This window comes from Durio zibethinus, chromosome 18 (genome assembly GCF_047325235.1).
Source record: "Durio zibethinus cultivar Kanyao isolate XHJ-2024 chromosome 18, ASM4732523v1, whole genome shotgun sequence".
NCBI lineage: Eukaryota > Viridiplantae > Streptophyta > Magnoliopsida > Malvales > Malvaceae > Durio > Durio zibethinus.
Window position 1 is genome coordinate 18900364 of NC_143179.1, and position 27080 is coordinate 18927443.

At 28.3% G+C, this 27080-nt stretch overlaps 3 protein-coding genes across 3 annotated transcripts; 1 reads left to right on the forward strand and 2 right to left on the reverse strand.

Annotated features, from left to right (window-relative positions):
* Positions 1–2227: 2227 nt before the first annotated feature.
* On the reverse strand, positions 2228–6333 carry LOC149513825 (WAT1-related protein At1g25270-like). Its single transcript, XM_089748129.1, has 8 exons — positions 6191–6333; positions 6025–6087; positions 5821–5937; positions 5504–5747; positions 5260–5415; positions 4849–5000; positions 4533–4756; positions 2228–2367 (listed from the first exon to the last, which is right to left on the reverse strand). Exons 1-8 carry the CDS (start codon positions 6331–6333, stop codon positions 2228–2230), a joined length of 1239 nt encoding a protein of 412 aa, XP_089604255.1.
* Positions 6334–13888: 7555 nt separating this feature from the next.
* LOC149513826 (S-protein homolog 1-like) lies at positions 13889–14302 on the forward strand. The gene has a single exon (XM_089748130.1). The coding sequence runs from the start codon at positions 13889–13891 to the stop codon at positions 14300–14302; it is 414 nt and encodes a 137-aa protein (XP_089604256.1).
* Positions 14303–20240: 5938 nt separating this feature from the next.
* LOC149513827 (WAT1-related protein At1g25270-like) lies at positions 20241–24346 on the reverse strand. Its single transcript, XM_089748131.1, has 8 exons — positions 24204–24346; positions 24038–24100; positions 23834–23950; positions 23517–23760; positions 23273–23428; positions 22862–23013; positions 22546–22769; positions 20241–20380 (listed from the first exon to the last, which is right to left on the reverse strand). The coding sequence occupies exons 1-8, from the start codon at positions 24344–24346 to the stop codon at positions 20241–20243; spliced, it is 1239 nt and encodes a 412-aa protein (XP_089604257.1).
* Between the last annotated feature and the right edge of the window lie 2734 nt (positions 24347–27080).

A 27080-nucleotide genomic window follows, 5' to 3' on the forward strand; every position in this document is an offset into this window, starting at 1 on the left:
CTAAATTAAAGTATTTTTAAATTTTTAATTCCTAAAATAGATTGATTCTAATCTTATTTCTCAAATTAAGGTATTTAAGCTAAGTCAAATTCATCATTGAAACAATCTTAAAAAATTATTTTAAAAATAATATCAAATTAAAAAATAGTTAAAATATCATTATTTTAATATGTTTAAATATATTTTGGATTAAAATTAAATTTAAAAATATTTTTCCTTCTGCATATGTTAGAGTTTTTCCCTAAACTAAACTAAAGTACTTTGCAATCTTATTTCTTTAATTGGAATATTATTAAATTTTATTTTAAAAATTAGGTAATATTATCCGATTCTTCCATTTTTCAACTCATTAAAACTTTGATAAATCTATGATTATATATATATATATATGTATCTCTTTTTTTTTTTTTTCCAACTAAATGGAAATTACTTAAAAAAAAGAAATTTAATACAACATGATTTCTGAAATAACAATTCCCTCCACTTAAAATTATCTAATTTCTGAAATGATCAACTCACAAATATAGAATCAATGCCTCGTGATGCTACCAGCTTTTGAAAATTGCTACCATGCTACCAGCTTGTGAAATATTTTTCATGATGCCAAAACCTAAGGAGATTCAGAAGTTTCTTCAATCATAAATTGCTAGTCAACGTATCCATCACTGCAGTTTTTTATAATGATTTCAGGGTTTCCAACTCCAAGCAAAATCCAGACTTGTAAAATATGCAATATCCAAGCAACTCTATAGAACAAACTTCAGTCATGAATAGGCTCAATCAACACAATTTAAATTAATAAAACCTGCTTATTCATGGGTAGTCCTTCAAAAAAATAAAAAAGAATCTTCTTGATATTTTGACAGAAATCCAATCTTAAAAAAAAAAGTTGTTCAGTTCTCTCATCTTTAACGAAGCGAGATCATTTACAATATACATGTTGTGATTAACATGTGAACACATGATTGTGAAATATATCAGTTGCGGTTCCATTTTTAGTGGGAGGATGTCCATAGACACTTCATAAAATTGAAAAATAATAAAATTTAAAGAAAAAATTTTCACTGAACACTTCGAAACTTTTCTTTGAATACTTCCAAAGATGGAAAAAAAAGATAAAAAAACTTTTTTTTCCTAAAACACCATAAAATTGATAAATTTATTAATAATTATTTTATATATTATAAATAGACACCTTTAGAAAAATTATGGATCCGCCATTAAAACCTACATTCTCACTTTAGAAATTTGTGCCACATAAATTCACATGGCAACATCCTAAGTAAATCTATTTAAAGGTCAAGCTATACGCCTAAATCCAAAAACTCGTTCAATTTTTTAGAGGGTTTGAACAAAAAATAAAAACTCTTTAAACAAGTTTAAATATAATTTTTAAACCCATTTAAATTCTAAATCAGGTCTTGGACAAAAAAATTTTAAGCCCAAGCCCACTCGATCCAACCGTAATTTACATATATATAAGTTTTTTATTTTTATATAAATGTGAATTATATATTAATTCACGTATTTATAAAATTTAAAAATAAAAATTATATATATTTTTTATTAAACTTAATTTTTACTTTTATATAATATTTATTTTAATTTATATATATGAATTAAATATAATCCCATTAAATTTAATTGAATTATATATTTTTAATATTTTAGTATATAAATTAAGTTTAATGGGTGCGTTCAAAATTTTTTTTTTTAATTTGAATCAGGCTTGAAAAAATTTTAAAGCCTAAAATTTCAAATTGGGTCGGACTTAAACAAACATATAAGATATTAAAATCAAATATGAACTCAGCCTAAACCCAATCCGACCCAACTCATTAATACCTCTAATCGTAAAATTCAACCAAAAAAAAAAAACTAACTAATGCTGAAAAACCCAATTCTACAAAGTTTCATGATTTTGAAGCGGTAAGAGTGAATTAGATTCAAGAATTCAATTTAACTAGCTTGTAACATGCACGATGCACAGTTACTTTTTTATTTTATAAACATACAAATATAAATAAATGATCATTATATAATAATATATAATATTTTATATAGGTGTAAAATCAATTGGTTTGATGTAGTTTTATAGCTTTAAGTATGATTAATATTTTAACAACCCAACCATTGAAATGCTCAATAGCTATTCTAGAAGCCATTTCATAACCCTCTGCAATCTGGATGGGATGAATCCCACGTTCTAATAGCCACTCTGCCTGCTCTAAAAGTATCCAGCCATGACAACAACACCAATCGTCCCATCACCAATTTCATAATCTGGACTTCGGGATAGTTCAACCATCAATTTGGCAATTTGATTGTCAACATCGATTTGCTCCAATATCGTCGCTCCATCATTTGCTGACAACATCCAAAAAACAAGTCAGGAAACTTTGAATACGATCTAGTGTATGATTTCACTAAGAAATCAAAGTACAGAAATATAAATTTCAAGATGCGTTTTCCTCAAACATTAAGTCAGCAAAATTTTAACTAAACCAAAGTTTCCAATTGAAGACTATTAAGTTTAATAAAGAAACTATAAATCCTGAAATTACCAATAAAACCTACATTTATCTTCACAAATAGCTTATTCTAACTAACTTCTTCTTTCGAAGCTCCAAGCCAAATAGAACATTAATCAAAAATAATTTTTTAAAACCTAATCGAGTAACCAGGAACTTAATGATCAAGCAAAAATTAGAAAAAAAAAAAAAACACAAAACAAAAGAGTTGGAAATGAGTTAACTGATGGTGACATCGCCGTCGGGGTTTTGGAAAATTATCTACGCATAATCTTAAGTTGTTAAAAGAATACAAACCAAAAAGATAACAGAAAATTAGTAGAATATAACCAATGTGTTGTTAAGCTTTGAAAGATTGATACTTCTAACCCTAGATTTTTTAAAATGAGAAAGAGAAAAAGGCATTTAAAGGCGAAATCAAGAATTTTTCTCATTAGAGTAATGGCAATGATGGAATTGATTTGAGTTGCTATGGTGAGTAGCTGATTTAGGCAAACAATCATCAAAACTTTAAAAATTAAAAGAAAAAAAAAGCAAATAAGCTTCGACAGATTAACCAAACATACCTGAAAAGAAGATTTACGACAAGAAATAATGGAAATCGGAGAGGTCACTGGCACATGAAGCAGATGCAGAAGCTGAATAAAAAGCGATGGTGGCACAAATAGAAGAAACAAAGGCGAAAAATTCTTGGGTGGAGACACCAAATTTGCAAATTGAGTAGTGTTCATTGATTTTTCTTTTTTTTAAACAATTTGTTTTTTGGATTTTTTTTTTTTTTTTTTGCTTTTTAAAAGAATGGCTCCTAGTATTTTTATGGCTTTGCCTTTTTAGTGGAAAAAATAAAGATTATCAACAGTGAGGGTGACAGTTATTATTAAATGTTTAGACGATACTTTTCGTTTTTTATTTTTTTTAAGTCAAGATTATTTTTTAATAATAAAATTATTTTTGTTTATTATTCTTATAAAAGGTAAAAAAAATTAATCAAATGAATATCATTTAAGTACAACTAATAAAAATTATTTACTAAATATTATTTTGATTCTTAACTTTTATTAAAATGAAAAATAATTTTTCACTATTTTTTTTTACAAAATAAAAAGAAAAGAGTTATAAAATAAACTCTTTTCCTGAAGATGCTCTGCAGTCTAACCGTGGGTTTGAGGCTGATTTCATTTACTTTGCTTAGAAAGTTATGAAAATATTACGTAGATAAATTCACGTTTGTCCGTCATAAACAATACGAGAGTTCACTTAAAAATAATATGACGAGAAGTTCTAACATTAGGTTTGGGTTCAAAAATAAAGAAAAGATTTTTTTCATGTTTCAAAATTATTGAATTTAAAGTTTATAAATGTATTAAATCCATAGGTTTATTTCAATTTTGAGAGAGTTTGAATAAAAAATTAAAACTTGTTAAATAGATTTAGGAACAATTTTAAGTCCGTTTAAATTTTAAGCTGAACTTTAGACAAAAAATTTAAAACTTGAACTTAGTTCGACCTAGTCCAAATTTATATATATACATTTTTTATTTTTATGTATATGTGAATTATATATAAATTAATTCATATATATATAAATTAATATAAGATTTATATATATTTTATTAATTTTAACTTTTATATAATTTTTATTTTTAATTTATATAAATACATGAATTGAATATAATTCTATTAAACTTAATTTAAGCATATTTTTTTAATTTTTTATTATATAAATTGAGTTTAATGGGATTTATTTTTTTAATTTAGATTAGGCTTGAAAAAATTTTAAAGCCCAAAATTTTGAGTAAAATTGAGCTTGACAAACATATAAACTATATGATTAATATTTGTTTAAATTATTTTTATTTTTAATTTATTTTTATAATTTAAAATTATTAAATTTCAATCGAATGTATTGTTTGCCTTTGGATAGAACAATGTCTAATTCAACTTGTACACACACTCATCACTTATTTATAGGCTTGACATCAAGATCTATCTACTTAGCACCCTCAAGATCAAGATCTTCTTCACTTAACTGTATCTCAACGCGCTCAAGATCAGGATGATCTCTTCTTAATTGTGTCTCAACACTCTCGATATCAGGATCATCTCTTCTTGATTGTACTTGAACAGTCTGAATTGCAAGATCATCTCTTCTCGACTGTGTCTCAGCACTCTTCCCCCACAACGTGGCATATGTTCCAATAATAATTAGTAATCCACCTATAACGCTGTTAATTTTGAACAAAAAAACACCCCAAAATTAGTGGAATATATGATAATGTTATTTGATCAAAAAAGTTGAAAGAAAGTTATTAGATACCTCCCTAGGTGAATCTCCTCGTGTAGTAAAGTAGGGCCCATGAGTGCTGTAAAGATGAGGGCTAAAGGAGAAGTCGCGAAGACAAAAACTGGTCCTTGTTGTCGTGCGCAGCATGTTGCAAGCATTACTGACAATCCAGATGCAAGGATGCCCTATCCATTTTATTAAATGAAAGAATAAATTTAGCGGTAAAAAAAATCATTTACTTTTAACTTCTAAAACTTGTTTGTAAACTAAAGCTTAGTATTTCTATCTCTTTTTGTTTTCTCCTCCTAACCCTATCACTGTAGTTAAAAGTTTTTTCTTATTTCAAATATAAGATATAAAAGCATATTAAGAAATGTAATAGATAATTTTATATATCTACAAAATTAAGAAAAAAAAAACAAAATAAAATTAGTAAGTAATTACCGAGTAAGTTATGGCGCTAGCATCCTGCGCCAAGTACCAAGCAGACCAATCCCTCTCTATAGAGATAGCATATATAGTGGAGAGTACAGTGCTACTACTACACATAAACAATAAAGAAGAGAAAACTGGGTAGGAGTATGTCCTGCTCATCATCGTCTAGTTAAAACAAAGGGAAAAAACTAATTGTTAATAATTTATATTTTATTTTAATATAGTTTATATTAAAATTCAAATATATGCATACCAATATGGTAAGAAAGATCGCAAAACAAACACAACTGCTGAAAGCTAACATGATCCCATATACTGGCCTTTGCACTTGGGTTAAAGCTGCTATCCCATGATGCTGTAATAAATCCACAGAAGTGGACCATAGATGGATGTTTGGTCCACTGTAGAAGCTAATAATCATGGCACCTGTGATGCTAATGACGGTGCCAATCAACTTAAACTTACCAGGCCAAGTGGCTAAAGTGAAAGTCTCCATCCTAAGAAAACAAGTAAATATCCTTAGATCCAAACTTTGCTTTTTTTTTTTTTTTTTTTCAAAATTTCCAATACCTGAAAACGATTGCCAGCATGTAAGTGACGGCAAGAGATAGATTTGAAATTGCTGCCAAGTATGTCACAGAAGCAAAAGCAAAGCTGGCTGCAAATATATTCTGCCCTAGTGCTCCCCTTGATTCCACGAAACAAAATTTAAATTAATCAATAGATAATTAGGTTTTAAATAGAAAATTAAATTTTAAAAAATAAAGTGCATACCCAAAAACTCCAGCTAAGATGCCTAAACCAGCTATCCTCCATGTCAATGCGGGCCTTGTACTCCTGCAAAAAAAATTTTTTTTTTAAATTCATACGCAAATTATGAATCAATATATTATTTATTTCACATTTAAAAAACATATAAATTTAGTTTTTAAAAACGTACCTGTCAACTATCAATGCAAAGGGGAGTATACATATTGTGGCGACGATGAATTGATATACCACCAAAATTCGTAAACTAAAACCGACGTTATAAGACACCTTGTATAAGATATTAACCCCAACGCCAATGACTTGTGTTAACATCATGCCAAGAATCCAAAAAAACAACCTTGTGTTCATGGTGCTGGAACTAATCATAACGACGTTAGTCTTAAATTGTAAAAAATAATATATTATATTTTTTAGAATCATGCAGTAGACATCATGCCCGGGAAAGCTATTATATTTTTAGAAAAATATCATCACCTAAATATTATTACAGAATCACTACTCAGATTCTCTAAAATATCATTATTAAATCCTTATTATATACATGAATAATATATCAACCATGAATTTAAACATGAGATATTAAATTAAAATAAGAATGAGAATGTAAACAATAAAAGAATTAACAATACATAAAATTAAACTTGTAATTGAATTTAAACAATCATAAATAAATTATAAAATATAATTAAAATCAAACACACATAAAAATAAATAAACTTTATTAAAAACATATTTTATATTTTATATTTTAAAAATTTACTTATCACAATATTCTAAATAAAGAAAGTTACTACTTTATTTTTATTATTATATTCATATCAAGATTAAAAGAAATATATGAGATCCATTACTATGGTCCCACGTCATCCCTTTTTACTGCCTAAATGGTGTTAGTATTCCATTTTAAACCAATCCATTAAAAATGCAAAGAAGAAATAAAGAAAGCCACAATGGTCCCCTCGCCATGGCCTTTGTTTCTTCTTCATATGTGGCTTTCTTTTTTTGACACTATTTCTTTATAATGAAAGAACACAAGCAACCTACATGCAGCAAGCAACGCCTCATACAATGACTACAAACCAAGAAGAGAAAACAGTGACACCATCAAGGTCTCCCAAGTACACCCATTACCACCCTACCTTCCTTGAGACACTACCTACATATGACATCTTTTCTATTTCATTTAAAAAAAAAAAAAAAAACCAATCGATATGAAACAGTTAAGAGACACTCAGCTTTGATAACAAGGACAACAAGAACCGAAACTAGATGGCACAAACTAGTAAAACAAATCAACATGGCGTAAGCTTTCCTACAAGTAGATGCATGGAAAATAAACCATAAGCAAGGGACATGTTGAAACTTTAAGTCTCTTTAAACACATAAGGCAGCAAACATATGAATGATGGAGCTTTAAGACATGCAGCTTGAAACTTCATGGCTTGTACCAGAACCCACACGTGAAACTAAGAGCTGGAAAAGAAAGAAAAATTCAAAGTTTTAGACATTTCTTCACCCTCTAACAACTTACCTCCTTACTTTAGAAACCACCTTCGGTTAAAGCCTTCTTTCCACGTCAAAATGGGATGGACTGTATACATAAAAACATCCAAACCGTGACTGCTTATGGAAGCTAAGCAGCACGGTTTGGCGGCAGCTTTCCAGGTCTCTCTTTTTTCTTTTTTTCTTTTCAACTCATACTAACCAAAGGATGACCATGAAAGATGGAAGAGAAAAGGATTTGGCAAGACTTTATGGGATGAAGCCGATTGCTGCAGCTGCCATTGGAAGAGACAGGGAGCATTCGGCCAAACCAAAAAATCAGAACTTCATCTCTTTTGCAAGAACAAAATAAAACAGAAACATAAATCAAACACAGCTTGAAACTTTATCAACAAATAGCAAACACAAAACATACAAGGAACACATGAAAAAAACTTTGTAGAGCAGATTATGGGGAGTGCAAGATGGCATGAAAATAAAGAATAGAAGTAGGAAATAAGCGCCCTTAAATGGCTGCTCACCTTTGCAACCTTACTATTTTCTCTTGGTTTCTCTCCCTTCTTTTTTTCGCTCCTTTTTTTTTTTTTCAGAAGCTTCCTCCCCCCTTTTTTTTTTAGCTCTCTCCTCCTCTCTTGCCCTGCTCCAGCAACTTCCACCTCTCTTTTTGTTCGGCAGACCCAAGGAATGCCAAATTTTCATCTTACTCAATGAGGGCCCATTAACGGGAAGCCGCGTGCGGAAGGAGTTATAGGCCCATTTCAGCCTTCCATGCAGCATACACTCCATGCATTAATTGGAAACGTCAATTCCTTTACCATTTCTTCCTTAATAGAAATAAGTTCAATGGACGAATAATTATTACGATTTGCATACCATATAAGATTAAATTGTTATCGTAAAAGAAATAAAATTTTTAAATTGTTAAAAAGGAAGTTAAAAATACAATTTTAATCTTGATTTTAAGTTTATTTTTCAACTTTTATTTTTAACAAATGAGGTAGGCTCAAATGCCAATCTCATTTTTATCTTTCATCACAAGTCACAGCTGCCGATAGGATTTGACTCAGCACATATCTTACCTAGCTCATCAGTAACTTAATTTTTGGAGATGCTCTTGGTTTGGAAAAAAAATTTATAAGAAATTTTATAAGTAAACTTTATAAAACTTTTAGTTAAAAATAAGTAAATCAAAATTAAAATAATAAATAATAAATTAAAATATTTCGTCACATAAATCAATAATGTAAAATTTTAAAAAAAATTAATAAATTATCTGCATGAACTCTTTAATCCCAATTATTACCCAAATAATGAATGCATTTACGAAACTAAACAGCAATAACAAATTACAAAAATCATTGTATTATCATTAAACCTAAAGAATTAAACTATAACTACAATTAATAAGAACAAGCATGGGAAAATTATAAGAATTTTCTTGCGGGAAAACATTCTAAAAATGAAGTTGATTGTTCAAGCAAATGGGTATCCCAAAATAGAAAATTTCTGGCCAAATAGAAAGTGCAAGGTTTCAATAATTATAAAATATTCTGCCCATGAAGGATCTACGTTGTAAAGTCTTCATTATATTGTAAGGACATCAACAAAGTCACATCAAGTCCTACATCACAATTTATTTAAAAAAAAAAAAACAAAGAAACTAATTGTAGAAAGTCAAATTAGGATGGAGTTCATTATTGGAAATTTCTTTAAAATTTCGAATTAGAGTTCACTTTAATTGGCAAGTATTTTTAGGTCTTTCTTAGGATTACGTTAGTAACAATTACGTTTTCTCTAATTTTGGATATAGTTTTTAACTTAGAATATGGTGCTGGCTGAGGGCACACGCAATGGTGCATTAAGCTAGCTCTTATGATTAAAAAGCCTGAATATCATTAACTGAGCTTAAGGGATGTGATATAAGATTAATTTGCAAATTACCCTTCTTGTCTTGAAAGTTTGAAAAATTAAGTGTAAATTAATAGGCAGTTAAACAAAAAAGATTCCAGCTTCAATCTTATTAATTACAAAAAATTCACCCTTAATTTTAAAAATTCAAGTGATGTTTATAGGTTTAATTGGTGCTTAAATTCAGAATTTAAGATGAAGTTATCATAGGTCGATTAGGATAATTATTTTCTTTATCATTACTATTAATATGCATTAAAATAAAAGATATGCTCTTCCGTAACGTGCCATCAAAGATAGTAGCATTAATATGTATTAAAATATTCTTTTGAAGATTTTTGATCCCAATTAACAAAGATTTTGTAAAACGTAATCTACAAATATTCATAAATAGTAAACAATTAATTGACTACTACTAAAAATATAAATAAATAGCTCAGCTCAAACAGAAAGAAAATAGAGAAAATTAAAAACTAAAGAGGAAGTAGAAATTACTAAAATTACATGCACATTAAAGAAAACCCAATGCATTACCTTAAGTACCTGTGAATAAATGAACACGTGAATTTCGCATCACATACTCAACAAAGTAAGTGGCAATGTGGCATGGTCAGGAATTTGTATAAGTGGCATTAATATTAAAATATTATTTTTTTTTGTTTATATTTTTTTATTTGATATAACACTGACAAAATTAAATAGAGAAAAATATCACACAATATAATATAAATTTTAAATGAATATATATATTTTCTTACAATTTATCCATAATAAAAATTTATTTCAATGATTTCTTATTCTACATAAAACTTTTTTCTCAACTTTTCTATCGTGCCGATTAAAATGTTAAAAAATAATAGAAGAAGGATAATAAAATATATTTTTTAATTTTTTTATAGTGAGATTAAATTTGTACTATCAAATAATTAATTATCTATGAAATAATTATTATATCAAGTACATCAAACCAATAATAATTTATAAATTAGATCAGACTCGTCATGAGAAAAATCACACTTAATTAGTGTGATGACAACAAAGTGATGAAGAAAGAATTTTAATAAGAAATAAACAAAAAGTTAAAATTAAAATAAAACTAAAAATGTTATCAATGAAAAGGTAAATCGAAATACATGTTAAAAATTTTTTCGAACTCAATTGTTAATGTTTTGAAAATTTCTTTTAAAAAATTATTAATTACTGCAACAAAGCAAAGCAACTTGAGTAATATTTCACAAACTCTATTATATTGGACATTGTTGCTTCCCTTAGAAAACTTTGGAATGCTTTTGTTACGGAATTAACCATCAAGTTCCCTCGGTTTGAGAAAAAAAATTATGTAGTTCCCCATGTGTAAATACTAAACTTAGCAATGATAAGGTAAGCTCTATCGACTGAGTTTTTCAACCATCGAAAGAAGTTATATAGGTTGGGTATCTCAACCAATATAGAAAGCTTTATAATTTTGAGTATCTCAATCAAGAAAGCTCTGCAGGTTAAGTTTTTCGTCAAGGAAAGAAGTTTTATAGGTTAAGTATCAGCCAATAAAGAAAGCTTTATAGGTTGGACTAAGTTAAATGTTAAATGTGAAAGTCTAAGCATTTTGAATTAGCAAGATATTGAACTTGAAAATTTTAGCCTTTAAGAAATTTTCAGACTTCGATTAGGTTCTACAAGTTAGTAAGCTTAAAAGGCTTGAACCATATAAAAAGTTTAGCCTTTGGCGAAAGTTGAAAGTGAAAGCAAATAGACATTCTTCCATTTATTAGAAAGCATTTGTCAAGAAAGGCTAAGATATCTACTAGTTTATATAAGTCATGTTGAAAATGAATCTTAACACAATGTTAAAGCATCTGTAGATTGCATTGCTGAGGCACTAGAGTCCCCTTTGTGATGTATAATGCTGAAAACTTTGAGTTCACTGCAGAGAAAATGAAAAAAAAAATTGTAAAAGCATTTAGGAAGTTTATGCAATATCTTTTAGAATTTAGCTCAAAGTGGTGGAAAAGGCCACAGTTAGGTCTTTAGTGATAAAAAAGTAATTTCATATATATAAAAGACTAAAAATTTCATTTATGACCTTACTTTTTGGAAGCTACTATCAGTGATCGTGGTGTGAAGCTTTCTTCACTAAAATTTCTTTTCTGCTCTAAGTTGGTTAAAGAACCAAAGTGAACAAAATTTTATTGCCTGTTGTTTTCATGGTCTTTTACATGACACCTAGTCATTTTCCAAAACGTGTTGTGTATTTCTTTCTTTGAAATTTTCCAAACACTGCTGGGTCAATTTGACTAGATTGCTTGAAGAAAATTTGTATTTATCCGGTTTTCATGCTTTAATAATTTTTACTTGTATGAAATATTCACTATCCCAGCTTGGGTGCTGTCTCTATTGCTGTTAGTTAACAAAATGATTGTTGAATACAGGAGCATTACTTTGTTATGCTTTGCTGGGGCTATCAGGGTTCTTTGTTACATCCTGTGATTGAAGAGTGCGTAATGATTTGGCTCAGCCTTGTCGAGAATTATACCTCTGTTGCTGTCAGCGGGGTATAACTCTACTTGTAAACTTCGATGGACGTTGTTGAATTATACTGTCAGTTTGATATTTTAGCATTCATCATTAGTTTTGCTAAAACTTTGTCAACTTCATGTCGTTGATATACTAAAGGAGAATGCTTAAATCACTTAAACAGGGAAACTGCTGCGATTTATCACCGTCGACCTTATCTTCTCTTTCTCTTCCTTCGACCCCTCTTCTGCCAAATTTTGTCTCATGATTGGTATAGTAGAGTTCATTTCATGTTTATCTCTATGGTTACACCTTATATGTCTATATATGCTTATGTGCAAACCTGCAGCCAACACATGCACAAATACGTGGAAAGGAAGTGGCAATTTGCATCAAATTTTGTTCATGTAATGTTCAAAACCTTGCATGTCTTATACTATGTTTCATCTCTTTAGTCAATTACCCAATAATGTGCAATATGCAATTTACTAATTCAATGTGGAGGAAATGGTGGGTTTCCTTCAATCTGAAAGGAAAATCTACGCTCAAACTGTCAATTGTCATATATTTGGAGGCATCAAATAATTTTTTTAATCCTCCCCTCTTTCCCTCTTTTCTCTTTACTGATATGAAATGTGTCAATTATTTGTCCATTTATTCAACACAAAGAGTAACATTAGCAATCCTTCCTAAGGTAGCAAATTGTTGTTCTTTAACACAAAAAAGAACTCCACTTTAACCCTTTCACTGTTTTTTTTTACATTAACATCCTCTACCTATGCTCAAATCAATATTTTATTTATTTATCCTCCTAAGGTTTACTGTGCTGCTGTATACATGTTTTCAAATTGGAGCATTAAAGATAGCTCAAACCGATGATGTCTTTGGATGTTCTGTCACGTAGCTATTACTGTATCTCTGATTAATCGGCACTCACCTTTTCCTTCTTCTCTTTGAGACTTGTCACATTATGCATCTTTGTTTTGCTTTCCTTTTTCCTTTTGGTCTTGTTATTTATTTATCATGTGCCATCTGCACATTTTAGAAGAGTCTACCCTGAGTTGCACTTCAAGTTTGAAAATTATATTGGCTTCATTTTTGCTCATCGTATTATTGACCTAATTCTAAACCTTCCACTTCTCTTCCTCCTTCCCTTTCCAGTTCTCCTTTCATCGGTTAATCCTTGTGTTATTGGGGTGCCATTGTTATCGCTGCTGACACCGGACTGGGTTAATGGGGAAACAGAATATAACTTCAAATGGTCTGAAAAAAGTTTTACTAGGATCTGATTTACTTTAGAGCAGGTTGCATTTGCTTCTTATTTATTTGAGATACTAGGCTATTGAAGTATGATTATATTTGTTAAATGTCAAAAGTATGATTATGTCATACTTGTGATTTTGATTATGATTATGATTATGATTCTAAGTTTAAATGTCAAAAGAGATAAGCATAAACTTATTATAATGATTATATTTGTTATAAAGTTATGTAGTCTAGATTATAACTCAACTATTGTCAAATCATAGATTGCTGTTTTATCTATCTCTTAACCTCTATCTATGAAATCTATTGGCTAATAAAGTAAAATAATTAATAATAAAGTAATAAAGTAATAATTGTTAAAGTTTTAGAAATATTATATAATGCTGACGTAAGCAAATAAAAATATATTAATATAATGACTCAAATCAAAATATAAGAATTTATTTGGATACAATAAAATATTAAAAGTTTTTTAATAAATTTATGATATTTCGAAGATAAGAACTAATTTATTCACAATGTTAATTTCCATATATGACTTAATTCACTTTGCAAAATATACTCTATCCAAAATATACTCTAATATGAGCTAATACTTGCATCAAGAATTAATTCTTCAACTATAAAATGAAGAAGTAACAAGAAACTCTAACATAAAAACAGCAAAGAAATCAGAGAAATGGGCATTTCCAACAAATTCATGGCCATCCTACTTGTAGTAGCCATTGCCTTAAGCCAAATCAGTCTTGCTCATGCCGGAAAGAGATATTATGTTCACATCATCAATGGGTTGAGCGACAACGAATTGACTATACATTGCCAATCCAAAGATGACGATTTAGGTGTGCACCTAATCCAAATGTCCAAAGAATGGTATTGGACATTTGAGGCTAACTTTGGGGGAACGACACTTTTTTGGTGCAACATGAGTTGGGCAAATCACCATGGACGTTTCGATGTATATTGGGTCAATCGCGAATTGCTTAATAAGTGTGATTTCAAGGAGTGTTTTTGGAAAGCAGAAGATGATGGGTTATATCTAAAGAACAACAAAGACAATTCATGGATTCTGATCTATAATTGGGATTCTTGATTCTGTTTTTCGTTATTTTGTATGATCTTTCTTAACATTCACTTTTATTAATAAAAAAAATGAATGAAGAGAATAAAGCTATTTATTTTATAGTACATGCTATTTTATTTTCTCTTTAGGTTTCTAATAGGTTTTATTTTTTTTCTTTAAACAAAAAAAAAAAAAGGTTGTGTTCTTCTAACAGCAAGCAAATTCATGCATATTGTATCGGTAATAATATTATCTTTTAAAAAAAATAGGAATCCCTTAGTAAAAGATTAAAAAAAACAACAATGAAAACAAAATAAGCATGAATAAGCAATCGAATACACAAAAAAGCATGAAATGTTTTATCTTAAAATCGTATATCCAATCTAATACCTAATAATTAATATAAATTTATAAAAGATAAAAGTTTTATCTCTTTTTGAAATCTAAATTGTCTAAATTAGTGCTTTTTATATTTCTTTAACTATTATATTAGCTTTCTTTTTTTAATATTTTTTTTGTTGATAATTAGTTTAAAGATAATTGGGAATATATGGGAAAAGTCTTTCACCAGTGGTGTCACTATAATAAAAGTTGATTTCACTTTTGGTTGGTACTATATGTCATGTAAGAAACTATATGAAATTGATGGAAAATTTCATTATTATTCCTGCTAGGTTAATGCTCCTAATCCAACTCCAAGGTAATTTGTATTTATATTTTTTATATTTGATACATAAAAAATTTATTATTCCATAATGATAATAAAAGTATTTTAAATTATTATATTATATTATAATTGTATAATTTTGTATTTTTTTAGGTACAAGTTGAATATTGAGGCATATGATAATTCTAAAAAAGGCGATATTCGTACAGTTCAATACAAAAGCTAAGAATTTAATTAATAGAGATATCGATCATCTTTATGAAATATTTGCTAAGATATTGAGTTAAAAAATATTTTAATATTATTTAATATTCAAATTAATCGAATGACATATTTATACTTATGATTTAGGAAACTGGAGATTATAAAATCCAAGAGATATTTGAAGATCTCTGAGATAAAATTTGAGTGTTCAAGACGAGAGCAACCAAATATAATCTTGAGACAAGTAGTATCAAACTTATAGTGAATAAGAAGTATGATTATGATTCTAAGTTTAAATGTCAAAAGAGATAAGCATAAACTTATTATAATGATTATATTTGTTATAAAGTTATATAGTCTAGATTATAACTCAACTGTTGTCAAATCATAGATTGCTGTTTTATCTATCTCTTCACCTCTATCTATGAAATCTATTGGCTAATAAAGTAAAATAACACCTACTTCAAATATAACAAGAAATACTTAGAGAAAGAATTTCTGTATCTTTGCTTCAACAATAACTTATGAAAAAATCTCCCATGAAAAAAGTTTGTATTTTAGATTGATTTTAAATATGAAATTTTTAATTTCTTGAAATCGAAAATATTATTGTTTTTGTTTAGAGATTTTTTGGATTTAATAAATTATAGTTTGAGTTTTCTTTAGAACTGATGATAATTGCATAAATATATTCAATATGTAATTAATTTTTTTATTATATTGAAATATATAAATTTGAATAAAAATAATTATAGAAGTTATGAGTTGTTCATAAACTCCATAGCTTATATTATCATTTTAAATAATTTATATTTACATAAGATTTACTGATATGTGAATATATTTTTATGCATCATACGAATTTAAAACTAGTTAAAAATAAGTTTAATGGACTAATAATTATTACAATTTGCATACTACAAAAGATTAAATTGTCATCGTAAAGGCAATAAAATTTTTAAATTGTAAAAAGGAAGTTAAAAGTAGAATTTTAACCTTGATTTTAAGTTGAATTGTCAACTTTTATATTTAACAAAGGAGGTAGGCTGAAATGCCAATCTCATTTTCATCTCTTAACATAGTTGTTGATAGGATTTGACCCAGCACGTATCTTGCCTATTTCAGTGTCAATTTAATTTTTGGAGATGTTCTTCCTTTTGAAAAAAAAAATTTATAATAAATTTTATTAGTGAAATATATAAATTTTTTATTAAAAAGCCAAAGATTGCTAAAAAGTTTCATTATTAGCATTGAAAAAGGTCAAGAAAAGGTCAATAGTAAAGAAATTAAAAATCATGAAATTTGCATTTATTGTCTGTGTTTGTGTTGATATGGGCGAAAAGCCATCCCATTTCACTCGTTTTCTTTGCTAGCTTTGTAGTGTAGGTATAGTTTATGGCAAAGTCACCGCAAAGGTTGTTTTCAATGCACATGATTTTGTTTGTTCCGAATATGTTATCCATGTCTTTTTTTTCCATTGACTTCAAATATTTAGCCAGAAATGAATTAATAGACTATCTTCATATTACTTCCCATACACCAAAAAAAAAAAAAGAAAAAGCTTCTAAATTTATAAAAGCATGACAGCGCTTGAAAATGCTACCAAAAAAGTTACCAAATCTTTGTTTTTTTGTAGTGCAATGACCTATCATATTTTATTTTTTTTTATTACATTTATGTTCATATTTGCCCTTCATCAACAATACGAAGAGAAATTCGAGCATTAGGTTTCAGCTTTTATCTTTAATTAAGGTAATTTCGAATTCAATTCTCCAAATATAATATATTTAAATTTTATTTTTAAAAAAAATTACTTTGATCTAATTAAATTTTATATCAGCTTCATATTAATAATGCAAGGAGAAATTCAACCATTAGGTTTTAGTTTTTTTCTTTTATTATGGTAATTTCAAATTCAATTCTCCAAATAAAATATATTTAAAATTTATTTTTAAACAAAATTACTTTGATCTAATTAAATTTTATATCAGCTTCATATCAACATCTTTCGTTAAATGATGTAAAAGTAATTTCCATTTTTTTTCTTTCCTGTAGCTAAAACGCAACAAAACTTATGGCAAATCTTATTGCATCACATTCAAAGCAATTTCTTTTGATTTCTTTTTTTTTTTAGCAAAATATATTTTTATTCTCAAAATCTTAAAACATATTTACTTAAATTCATATTCCTTCAAAAATCAAATTTTACACAATAATCAAATTCACTACAGCACATTCAAAGTCGCAGTTCACTTCTTTGTAAGTTTCATTATTATCATTTTTATCAAGTAAATAGAAAAAAAGGCAACCCCTTTTTTTTTCCTTTTTTTTTTCTTAATTTTCCTTTCTTCTATAATTTGGACTATGAAAATAGAATTTTGTTGGGACTTTGCCCATTTTAAGATGAACTAAGTTAGAAATTTTTTTTGGGTTTTTCAATTTTGTTCTTGATCATCGTTTGATGTGTTCTTAACATATTCTTTATTTTCTGTTGAGTTGCCTAGCAAATCTGATAGAATTAAAGTAGGATATCCGCTTTGTATTGCAGCTGGCTTTACCAACATGTTTCCTGCTCGGAGGTGTGGGTCCCTTAACTCCCCATTTAACTCCCCATTACACCCAAAGAAACAATGGAACTAGAGAAGTCGCGGAGTTGCAGTCCTGAAGTCAGTGAACGGAAACAACGCCCTTTTCTTCTTTCCATCCTATTCTCATATTGTTTTCGCCAACTTCGAGAGGGACATGGAATCCAACTAGATTAAAATACCTTTATTTAAGTATAAAATTTAAATCAGAATAAAGATTTTACACTATTTTAGTTAAAGAATAAACTCCAATAGATTTGGGTTCAAAAATATGGGATTTTTTTCTAAATTAAAGTATTTTTAAATTTTTAATTCCTAAAATAGATTGATTCTAATCTTATTTCTCAAATTAAGGTATTTAAGCTAAGTCAAATTCATGATTGAAACAATCTTAAAAAATTATTTTAAAAATAATATCAAATTAAAAAATAGTTAAAATATCATTATTTTAATATGTTTAAATATATTTTGGATTAAAATTAAATTTAAAAATATTTTTCCTTCTGCATATGTTAGAGTTTTTCCCTAAACTAAACTAAAGTACTTTGCAATCTTATTTCTTTAATTGGAATATTATTAAATTTTATTTTAAAAATTAGGTAATATTATCCGATTCTTCCATTTTTCAACTCATTAAAACTTTGATAAATCTATGATTATATATATATATATATATGTATCTCTTTTTTTTTTTTTCCAACTAAATGGAAATTACTTAAAAAAAAGAAATTTAATACAACATGATTTCTGAAATAACAATTCCCTCCACTTAAAATTATCTAATTTCTGAAATGATCAACTCACAAATATAGAATCAATGCCTCGTGATGCTACCAGCTTTTGAAAATTGCTACCATGCTACCAGCTTGTGAAATATTTTTCATGATGCCAAAACCTAAGGAGATTCAGAAGTTTCTTCAATCATAAATTGCTAGTCAACGTATCCATCACTGCAGTTTTTTATAATGATTTCAGGGTTTCCAACTCCAAGCAAAATCCAGACTTGTAAAATATGCAATATCCAAGCAACTCTATAGAACAAACTTCAGTCATGAATAGGCTCAATCAACACAATTTAAATTAATAAAACCTGCTTATTCATGGGTAGTCCTTCAAAAAAATAAAAAAGAATCTTCTTGATATTTTGACAGAAATCCAATCTTAAAAAAAAAAGTTGTTCAGTTCTCTCATCTTTAACGAAGCGAGATCATTTACAATATACATGTTGTGATTAACATGTGAACACATGATTGTGAAATATATCAGTTGCGGTTCCATTTTTAGTGGGAGGATGTCCATAGACACTTCATAAAATTGAAAAATAATAAAATTTAAAGAAAAAATTTTCACTGAACACTTCGAAACTTTTCTTTGAATACTTCCAAAGATGGAAAAAAAAGATAAAAAAACTTTTTTTTCCTAAAACACCATAAAATTGATAAATTTATTAATAATTATTTTATATATTATAAATAGACACCTTTAGAAAAATTATGGATCCGCCATTAAAACCTACATTCTCACTTTAGAAATTTGTGCCACATAAATTCACATGGCAACATCCTAAGTAAATCTATTTAAAGGTCAAGCTATACGCCTAAATCCAAAAACTCGTTCAATTTTTTAGAGGGTTTGAACAAAAAATAAAAACTCTTTAAACAAGTTTAAATATAATTTTTAAACCCATTTAAATTCTAAATCAGGTCTTGGACAAAAAAATTTTAAGCCCAAGCCCACTCGATCCAACCGTAATTTACATATATATAAGTTTTTTATTTTTATATAAATGTGAATTATATATTAATTCACGTATTTATAAAATTTAAAAATAAAAATTATATATATTTTTTATTAAACTTAATTTTTACTTTTATATAATATTTATTTTAATTTATATATATGAATTAAATATAATCCCATTAAATTTAATTGAATTATATATTTTTAATATTTTAGTATATAAATTAAGTTTAATGGGTGCGTTCAAAATTTTTTTTTTTAATTTGAATCAGGCTTGAAAAAATTTTAAAGCCTAAAATTTCAAATTGGGTCGGACTTAAACAAACATATAAGATATTAAAATCAAATATGAACTCAGCCTAAACCCAATCCGACCCAACTCATTAATACCTCTAATCGTAAAATTCAACCAAAAAAAAAAAACTAACTAATGCTGAAAAACCCAATTCTACAAAGTTTCATGATTTTGAAGCGGTAAGAGTGAATTAGATTCAAGAATTCAATTTAACTAGCTTGTAACATGCACGATGCACAGTTACTTTTTTATTTTATAAACATACAAATATAAATAAATGATCATTATATAATAATATATAATATTTTATATAGGTGTAAAATCAATTGGTTTGATGTAGTTTTATAGCTTTAAGTATGATTAATATTTTAACAACCCAACCATTGAAATGCTCAATAGCTATTCTAGAAGCCATTTCATAACCCTCTGCAATCTGGATGGGATGAATCCCACGTTCTAATAGCCACTCTGCCTGCTCTAAAAGTATCCAGCCATGACAACAACACCAATCGTCCCATCACCAATTTCATAATCTGGACTTCGGGATAGTTCAACCATCAATTTGGCAATTTGATTGTCAACATCGATTTGCTCCAATATCGTCGCTCCATCATTTGCTGACAACATCCAAAAAACAAGTCAGGAAACTTTGAACACGATCTAGTGTATGATTTCACTAAGAAATCAAAGTACAGAAATATAAATTTCAAGATGCGTTTTCCTCAAACATTAAGTCAGCAAAATTTTAACTAAACCAAAGTTTCCAATTGAAGACTATTAAGTTTAATAAAGAAACTATAAATCCTGAAATTACCAATAAAACCTACATTTATCTTCACAAATAGCTTATTCTAACTAACTTCTTCTTTCGAAGCTCCAAGCCAAATAGAACATTAATCAAAAATAATTTTTTAAAACCTAATCGAGTAACCAGGAACTTAATGATCAAGCAAAAATTAGAAAAAAAAAAAAAACACAAAACAAAAGAGTTGGAAATGAGTTAACTGATGGTGACATCGCCGTCGGGGTTTTGGAAAATTATCTACGCATAATCTTAAGTTGTTAAAAGAATACAAACCAAAAAGATAACAGAAAATTAGTAGAATATAACCAATGTGTTGTTAAGCTTTGAAAGATTGATACTTCTAACCCTAGATTTTTTAAAATGAGAAAGAGAAAAAGGCATTTAAAGGCGAAATCAAGAATTTTTCTCATTAGAGTAATGGCAATGATGGAATTGATTTGAGTTGCTATGGTGAGTAGCTGATTTAGGCAAACAATCATCAAAACTTTAAAAATTAAAAGAAAAAAAAAGCAAATAAGCTTCGACAGATTAACCAAACATACCTGAAAAGAAGATTTACGACAAGAAATAATGGAAATCGGAGAGGTCACTGGCACATGAAGCAGATGCAGAAGCTGAATAAAAAGCGATGGTGGCACAAATAGAAGAAACAAAGGCGAAAAATTCTTGGGTGGAGACACCAAATTTGCAAATTGAGTAGTGTTCATTGATTTTTCTTTTTTTTAAACAATTTGTTTTTTGGATTTTTTTTTTTTTTTTTTGCTTTTTAAAAGAATGGCTCCTAGTATTTTTATGGCTTTGCCTTTTTAGTGGAAAAAATAAAGATTATCAACAGTGAGGGTGACAGTTATTATTAAATGTTTAGACGATACTTTTCGTTTTTTATTTTTTTTAAGTCAAGATTATTTTTTAATAATAAAATTATTTTTGTTTATTATTCTTATAAAAGGTAAAAAAAATTAATCAAATGAATATCATTTAAGTACAACTAATAAAAATTATTTACTAAATATTATTTTGATTCTTAACTTTTATTAAAATGAAAAATAATTTTTCACTATTTTTTTTTACAAAATAAAAAGAAAAGAGTTATAAAATAAACTCTTTTCCTGAAGATGCTCTGCAGTCTAACCGTGGGTTTGAGGCTGATTTCATTTACTTTGCTTAGAAAGTTATGAAAATATTACGTAGATAAATTCACGTTTGTCCGTCATAAACAATACGAGAGTTCACTTAAAAATAATATGACGAGAAGTTCTAACATTAGGTTTGGGTTCAAAAATAAAGAAAAGATTTTTTTCATGTTTCAAAATTATTGAATTTAAAGTTTATAAATGTATTAAATCCATAGGTTTATTTCAATTTTGAGAGAGTTTGAATAAAAAATTAAAACTTGTTAAATAGATTTAGGAACAATTTTAAGTCCGTTTAAATTTTAAGCTGAACTTTAGACAAAAAATTTAAAACTTGAACTTAGTTCGACCTAGTCCAAATTTATATATATACATTTTTTATTTTTATGTATATGTGAATTATATATAAATTAATTCATATATATATAAATTAATATAAGATTTATATATATTTTATTAATTTTAACTTTTATATAATTTTTATTTTTAATTTATATAAATACATGAATTGAATATAATTCTATTAAACTTAATTTAAGCATATTTTTTTAATTTTTTATTATATAAATTGAGTTTAATGGGATTTATTTTTTTAATTTAGATTAGGCTTGAAAAAATTTTAAAGCCCAAAATTTTGAGTAAAATTGAGCTTGACAAACATATAAACTATATGATTAATATTTGTTTAAATTATTTTTATTTTTAATTTATTTTTATAATTTAAAATTATTAAATTTCAATCGAATGTATTGTTTGCCTTTGGATAGAACAATGTCTAATTCAACTTGTACACACACTCATCACTTATTTATAGGCTTGACATCAAGATCTATCTACTTAGCACCCTCAAGATCAAGATCTTCTTCACTTAACTGTATCTCAACGCGCTCAAGATCAGGATGATCTCTTCTTAATTGTGTCTCAACACTCTCGATATCAGGATCATCTCTTCTTGATTGTACTTGAACAGTCTGAATTGCAAGATCATCTCTTCTCGACTGTGTCTCAGCACTCTTCCCCCACAACGTGGCATATGTTCCAATAATAATTAGTAATCCACCTATAACGCTGTTAATTTTGAACAAAAAAACACCCCAAAATTAGTGGAATATATGATAATGTTATTTGATCAAAAAAGTTGAAAGAAAGTTATTAGATACCTCCCTAGGTGAATCTCCTCGTGTAGTAAAGTAGGGCCCATGAGTGCTGTAAAGATGAGGGCTAAAGGAGAAGTCGCGAAGACAAAAACTGGTCCTTGTTGTCGTGCGCAGCATGTTGCAAGCATTACTGACAATCCAGATGCAAGGATGCCCTATCCATTTTATTAAATGAAAGAATAAATTTAGCGGTAAAAAAAATCATTTACTTTTAACTTCTAAAACTTGTTTGTAAACTAAAGCTTAGTATTTCTATCTCTTTTTGTTTTCTCCTCCTAACCCTATCACTGTAGTTAAAAGTTTTTTCTTATTTCAAATATAAGATATAAAAGCATATTAAGAAATGTAATAGATAATTTTATATATCTACAAAATTAAGAAAAAAAAAACAAAATAAAATTAGTAAGTAATTACCGAGTAAGTTATGGCGCTAGCATCCTGCGCCAAGTACCAAGCAGACCAATCCCTCTCTATAGAGATAGCATATATAGTGGAGAGTACAGTGCTACTACTACACATAAACAATAAAGAAGAGAAAACTGGGTAGGAGTATGTCCTGCTCATCATCGTCTAGTTAAAACAAAGGGAAAAAACTAATTGTTAATAATTTATATTTTATTTTAATATAGTTTATATTAAAATTCAAATATATGCATACCAATATGGTAAGAAAGATCGCAAAACAAACACAACTGCTGAAAGCTAACATGATCCCATATACTGGCCTTTGCACTTGGGTTAAAGCTGCTATCCCATGATGCTGTAATAAATCCACAGAAGTGGACCATAGATGGATGTTTGGTCCACTGTAGAAGCTAATAATCATGGCACCTGTGATGCTAATGACGGTGCCAATCAACTTAAACTTACCAGGCCAAGTGGCTAAAGTGAAAGTCTCCATCCTAAGAAAACAAGTAAATATCCTTAGATCCAAACTTTGCTTTTTTTTTTTTTTTTTTTCAAAATTTCCAATACCTGAAAACGATTGCCAGCATGTAAGTGACGGCAAGAGATAGATTTGAAATTGCTGCCAAGTATGTCACAGAAGCAAAAGCAAAGCTGGCTGCAAATATATTCTGCCCTAGTGCTCCCCTTGATTCCACGAAACAAAATTTAAATTAATCAATAGATAATTAGGTTTTAAATAGAAAATTAAATTTTAAAAAATAAAGTGCATACCCAAAAACTCCAGCTAAGATGCCTAAACCAGCTATCCTCCATGTCAATGCGGGCCTTGTACTCCTGCAAAAAAATTTTTTTTTTTAAATTCATACGCAAATTATGAATCAATATATTATTTATTTCACATTTAAAAAACATATAAATTTAGTTTTTAAAAACGTACCTGTCAACTATCAATGCAAAGGGGAGTATACATATTGTGGCGACGATGAATTGATATACCACCAAAATTCGTAAACTAAAACCGACGTTATAAGACACCTTGTATAAGATATTAACCCCAACGCCAATGACTTGTGTTAACATCATGCCAAGAATCCAAAAAAACAACCTTGTGTTCATGGTGCTGGAACTAATCATAACGACGTTAGTCTTAAATTGTAAAAAATAATATATTATATTTTTTAGAATCATGCAGTAGACATCATGCCCGGGAAAGCTATTATATTTTTAGAAAAATATCATCACCTAAATATTATTACAGAATCACTACTCAGATTCTCTAAAATATCATTATTAAATCCTTATTATATACATGAATAATATATCAACCATGAATTTAAACATGAGATATTAAATTAAAATAAGAATGAGAATGTAAACAATAAAAGAATTAACAATACATAAAATTAAACTTGTAATTGAATTTAAACAATCATAAATAAATTATAAAATATAATTAAAATCAAACACACATAAAAATAAATAAACTTTATTAAAAACATATTTTATATTTTATATTTTAAAAATTTACTTATCACAATATTCTAAATAAAGAAAGTTACTACTTTATTTTTATTATTATATTCATATCAAGATTAAAAGAAATATATGAGATCCATTACTATGGTCCCACGTCATCCCTTTTTACTGCCTAAATGGTGTTAGTATTCCATTTTAAACCAATCCATTAAAAATGCAAAGAAGAAATAAAGAAAGCCACAATGGTCCCCTCGCCATGGCCTTTGTTTCTTCTTCATATGTGGCTTTCTTTTTTTGACACTATTTCTTTATAATGAAAGAACACAAGCAACCTACATGCAGCAAGCAACGCCTCATACAATGACTACAAACCAAGAAGAGAAAACAGTGACACCATCAAGGTCTCCCAAGTACACCCATTACCACCCTACCTTCCTTGAGACACTACCTACATATGACATCTTTTCTATTTCATTTAAAAAAAAAAAAAAAAACCAATCGATATGAAACAGTTAAGAGACACTCAGCTTTGATAACAAGGACAACAAGAACCGAAACTAGATGGCACAAACTAGTAAAACAAATCAACATGGCGTAAGCTTTCCTACAAGTAGATGCATGGAAAATAAACCATAAGCAAGGGACATGTTGAAACTTTAAGTCTCTTTAAACACATAAGGCAGCAAACATATGAATGATGGAGCTTTAAGACATGCAGCTTGAAACTTCATGGCTTGTACCAGAACCCACACGTGAAACTAAGAGCTGGAAAAGAAAGAAAAATTCAAAGTTTTAGACATTTCTTCACCCTCTAACAACTTACCTCCTTACTTTAGAAACCACCTTCGGTTAAAGCCTTCTTTCCACGTCAAAATGGGATGGACTGTATACATAAAAACATCCAAACCGTGACTGCTTATGGAAGCTAAGCAGCACGGTTTGGCGGCAGCTTTCCAGGTCTCTCTTTTTTCTTTTTTTCTTTTCAACTCATACTAACCAAAGGATGACCATGAAAGATGGAAGAGAAAAGGATTTGGCAAGACTTTATGGGATGAAGCCGATTGCTGCAGCTGCCATTGGAAGAGACAGGGAGCATTCGGCCAAACCAAAAAATCAGAACTTCATCTCTTTTGCAAGAACAAAATAAAACAGAAACATAAATCAAACACAGCTTGAAACTTTATCAACAAATAGCAAACACAAAACATACAAGGAACACATGAAAAAAACTTTGTAGAGCAGATTATGGGGAGTGCAAGATGGCATGAAAATAAAGAATAGAAGTAGGAAATAAGCGCCCTTAAATGGCTGCTCACCTTTGCAACCTTACTATTTTCTCTTGGTTTCTCTCCCTTCTTTTTTTCGCTCCTTTTTTTTTTTTTCAGAAGCTTCCTCCCCCCTTTTTTTTTTAGCTCTCTCCTCCTCTCTTGCCCTGCTCCAGCAACTTCCACCTCTCTTTTTGTTCGGCAGACCCAAGGAATGCCAAATTTTCATCTTACTCAATGAGGGCCCATTAACGGGAAGCCGCGTGCGGAAGGAGTTATAGGCCCATTTCAGCCTTCCATGCAGCATACACTCCATGCATTAATTGGAAACGTCAATTCCTTTACCATTTCTTCCTTAATAGAAATAAGTTCAATGGACGAATAATTATTACGATTTGCATACCATATAAGATTAAATTGTTATCGTAAAAGAAATAAAATTTTTAAATTGTTAAAAAGGAAGTTAAAAATACAATTTTAATCTTGATTTTAAGTTTATTTTTCAACTTTTATTTTTAACAAATGAGGTAGGCTCAAATGCCAATCTCATTTTTATCTTTCATCACAAGTCACAGCTGCCGATAGGATTTGACTCAGCACATATCTTACCTAGCTCATCAGTAACTTAATTTTTGGAGATGCTCTTGGTTTGGAAAAAAAATTTATAAGAAATTTTATAAGTAAACTTTATAAAACTTTTAGTTAAAAATAAGTAAATCAAAATTAAAATAATAAATAATAAATTAAAATATTTCGTCACATAAATCAATAATGTAAAATTTTAAAAAAAATTAATAAATTATCTGCATGAACTCTTTAATCCCAATTATTACCCAAATAATGAATGCATTTACGAAACTAAACAGCAATAACAAATTACAAAAATCATTGTATTAGCATTAAACCTAAAGAATTAAACTATAACTACAATTAATAAGAACAAGCATGGGAAAATTATAAGAATTTTCTTGCGGGAAAACATTCTAAAAATGAAGTTGATTGTTCAAGCAAATGGGTATCCCAAAATAGAAAATTTCTGGCCAAATAGAAAGTGCAAGGTTTCAATAATTATA

Bases quoted from the DNA above. Each gene is read 5' to 3' on its own strand.
- LOC149513825 (XM_089748129.1), bottom strand. From the start codon at position 6,333: ATGTTAACACAAGTCATTGGCGTTGGGGTTAATATCTTATACAAGGTG. The intron at 5,748-5,820 runs GTATTGGAAATT...TTGTTTTCTTAG, and splicing joins ATGCTGGCAATCGTTTTCAG to GATGGAGACTTTCACTTTAG. The intron at 5,416-5,503 runs GTATGCATATAT...TGTTTTAACTAG, and splicing joins CGATCTTTCTTACCATATTG to ACGATGATGAGCAGGACATA.
- LOC149513826 (XM_089748130.1), top strand. From the start codon at position 13,889: ATGGGCATTTCCAACAAATTCATGGCCATCCTACTTGTAGTAGCCATT.
- LOC149513827 (XM_089748131.1), bottom strand. From the start codon at position 24,346: ATGTTAACACAAGTCATTGGCGTTGGGGTTAATATCTTATACAAGGTG. The intron at 24,101-24,203 runs GTACGTTTTTAA...ATTTTTTTGCAG, and splicing joins TTTGCATTGATAGTTGACAG to GAGTACAAGGCCCGCATTGA. The intron at 23,014-23,272 runs GTAATTACTTAC...TAAAATGGATAG, and splicing joins CTAGCGCCATAACTTACTCG to GGCATCCTTGCATCTGGATT.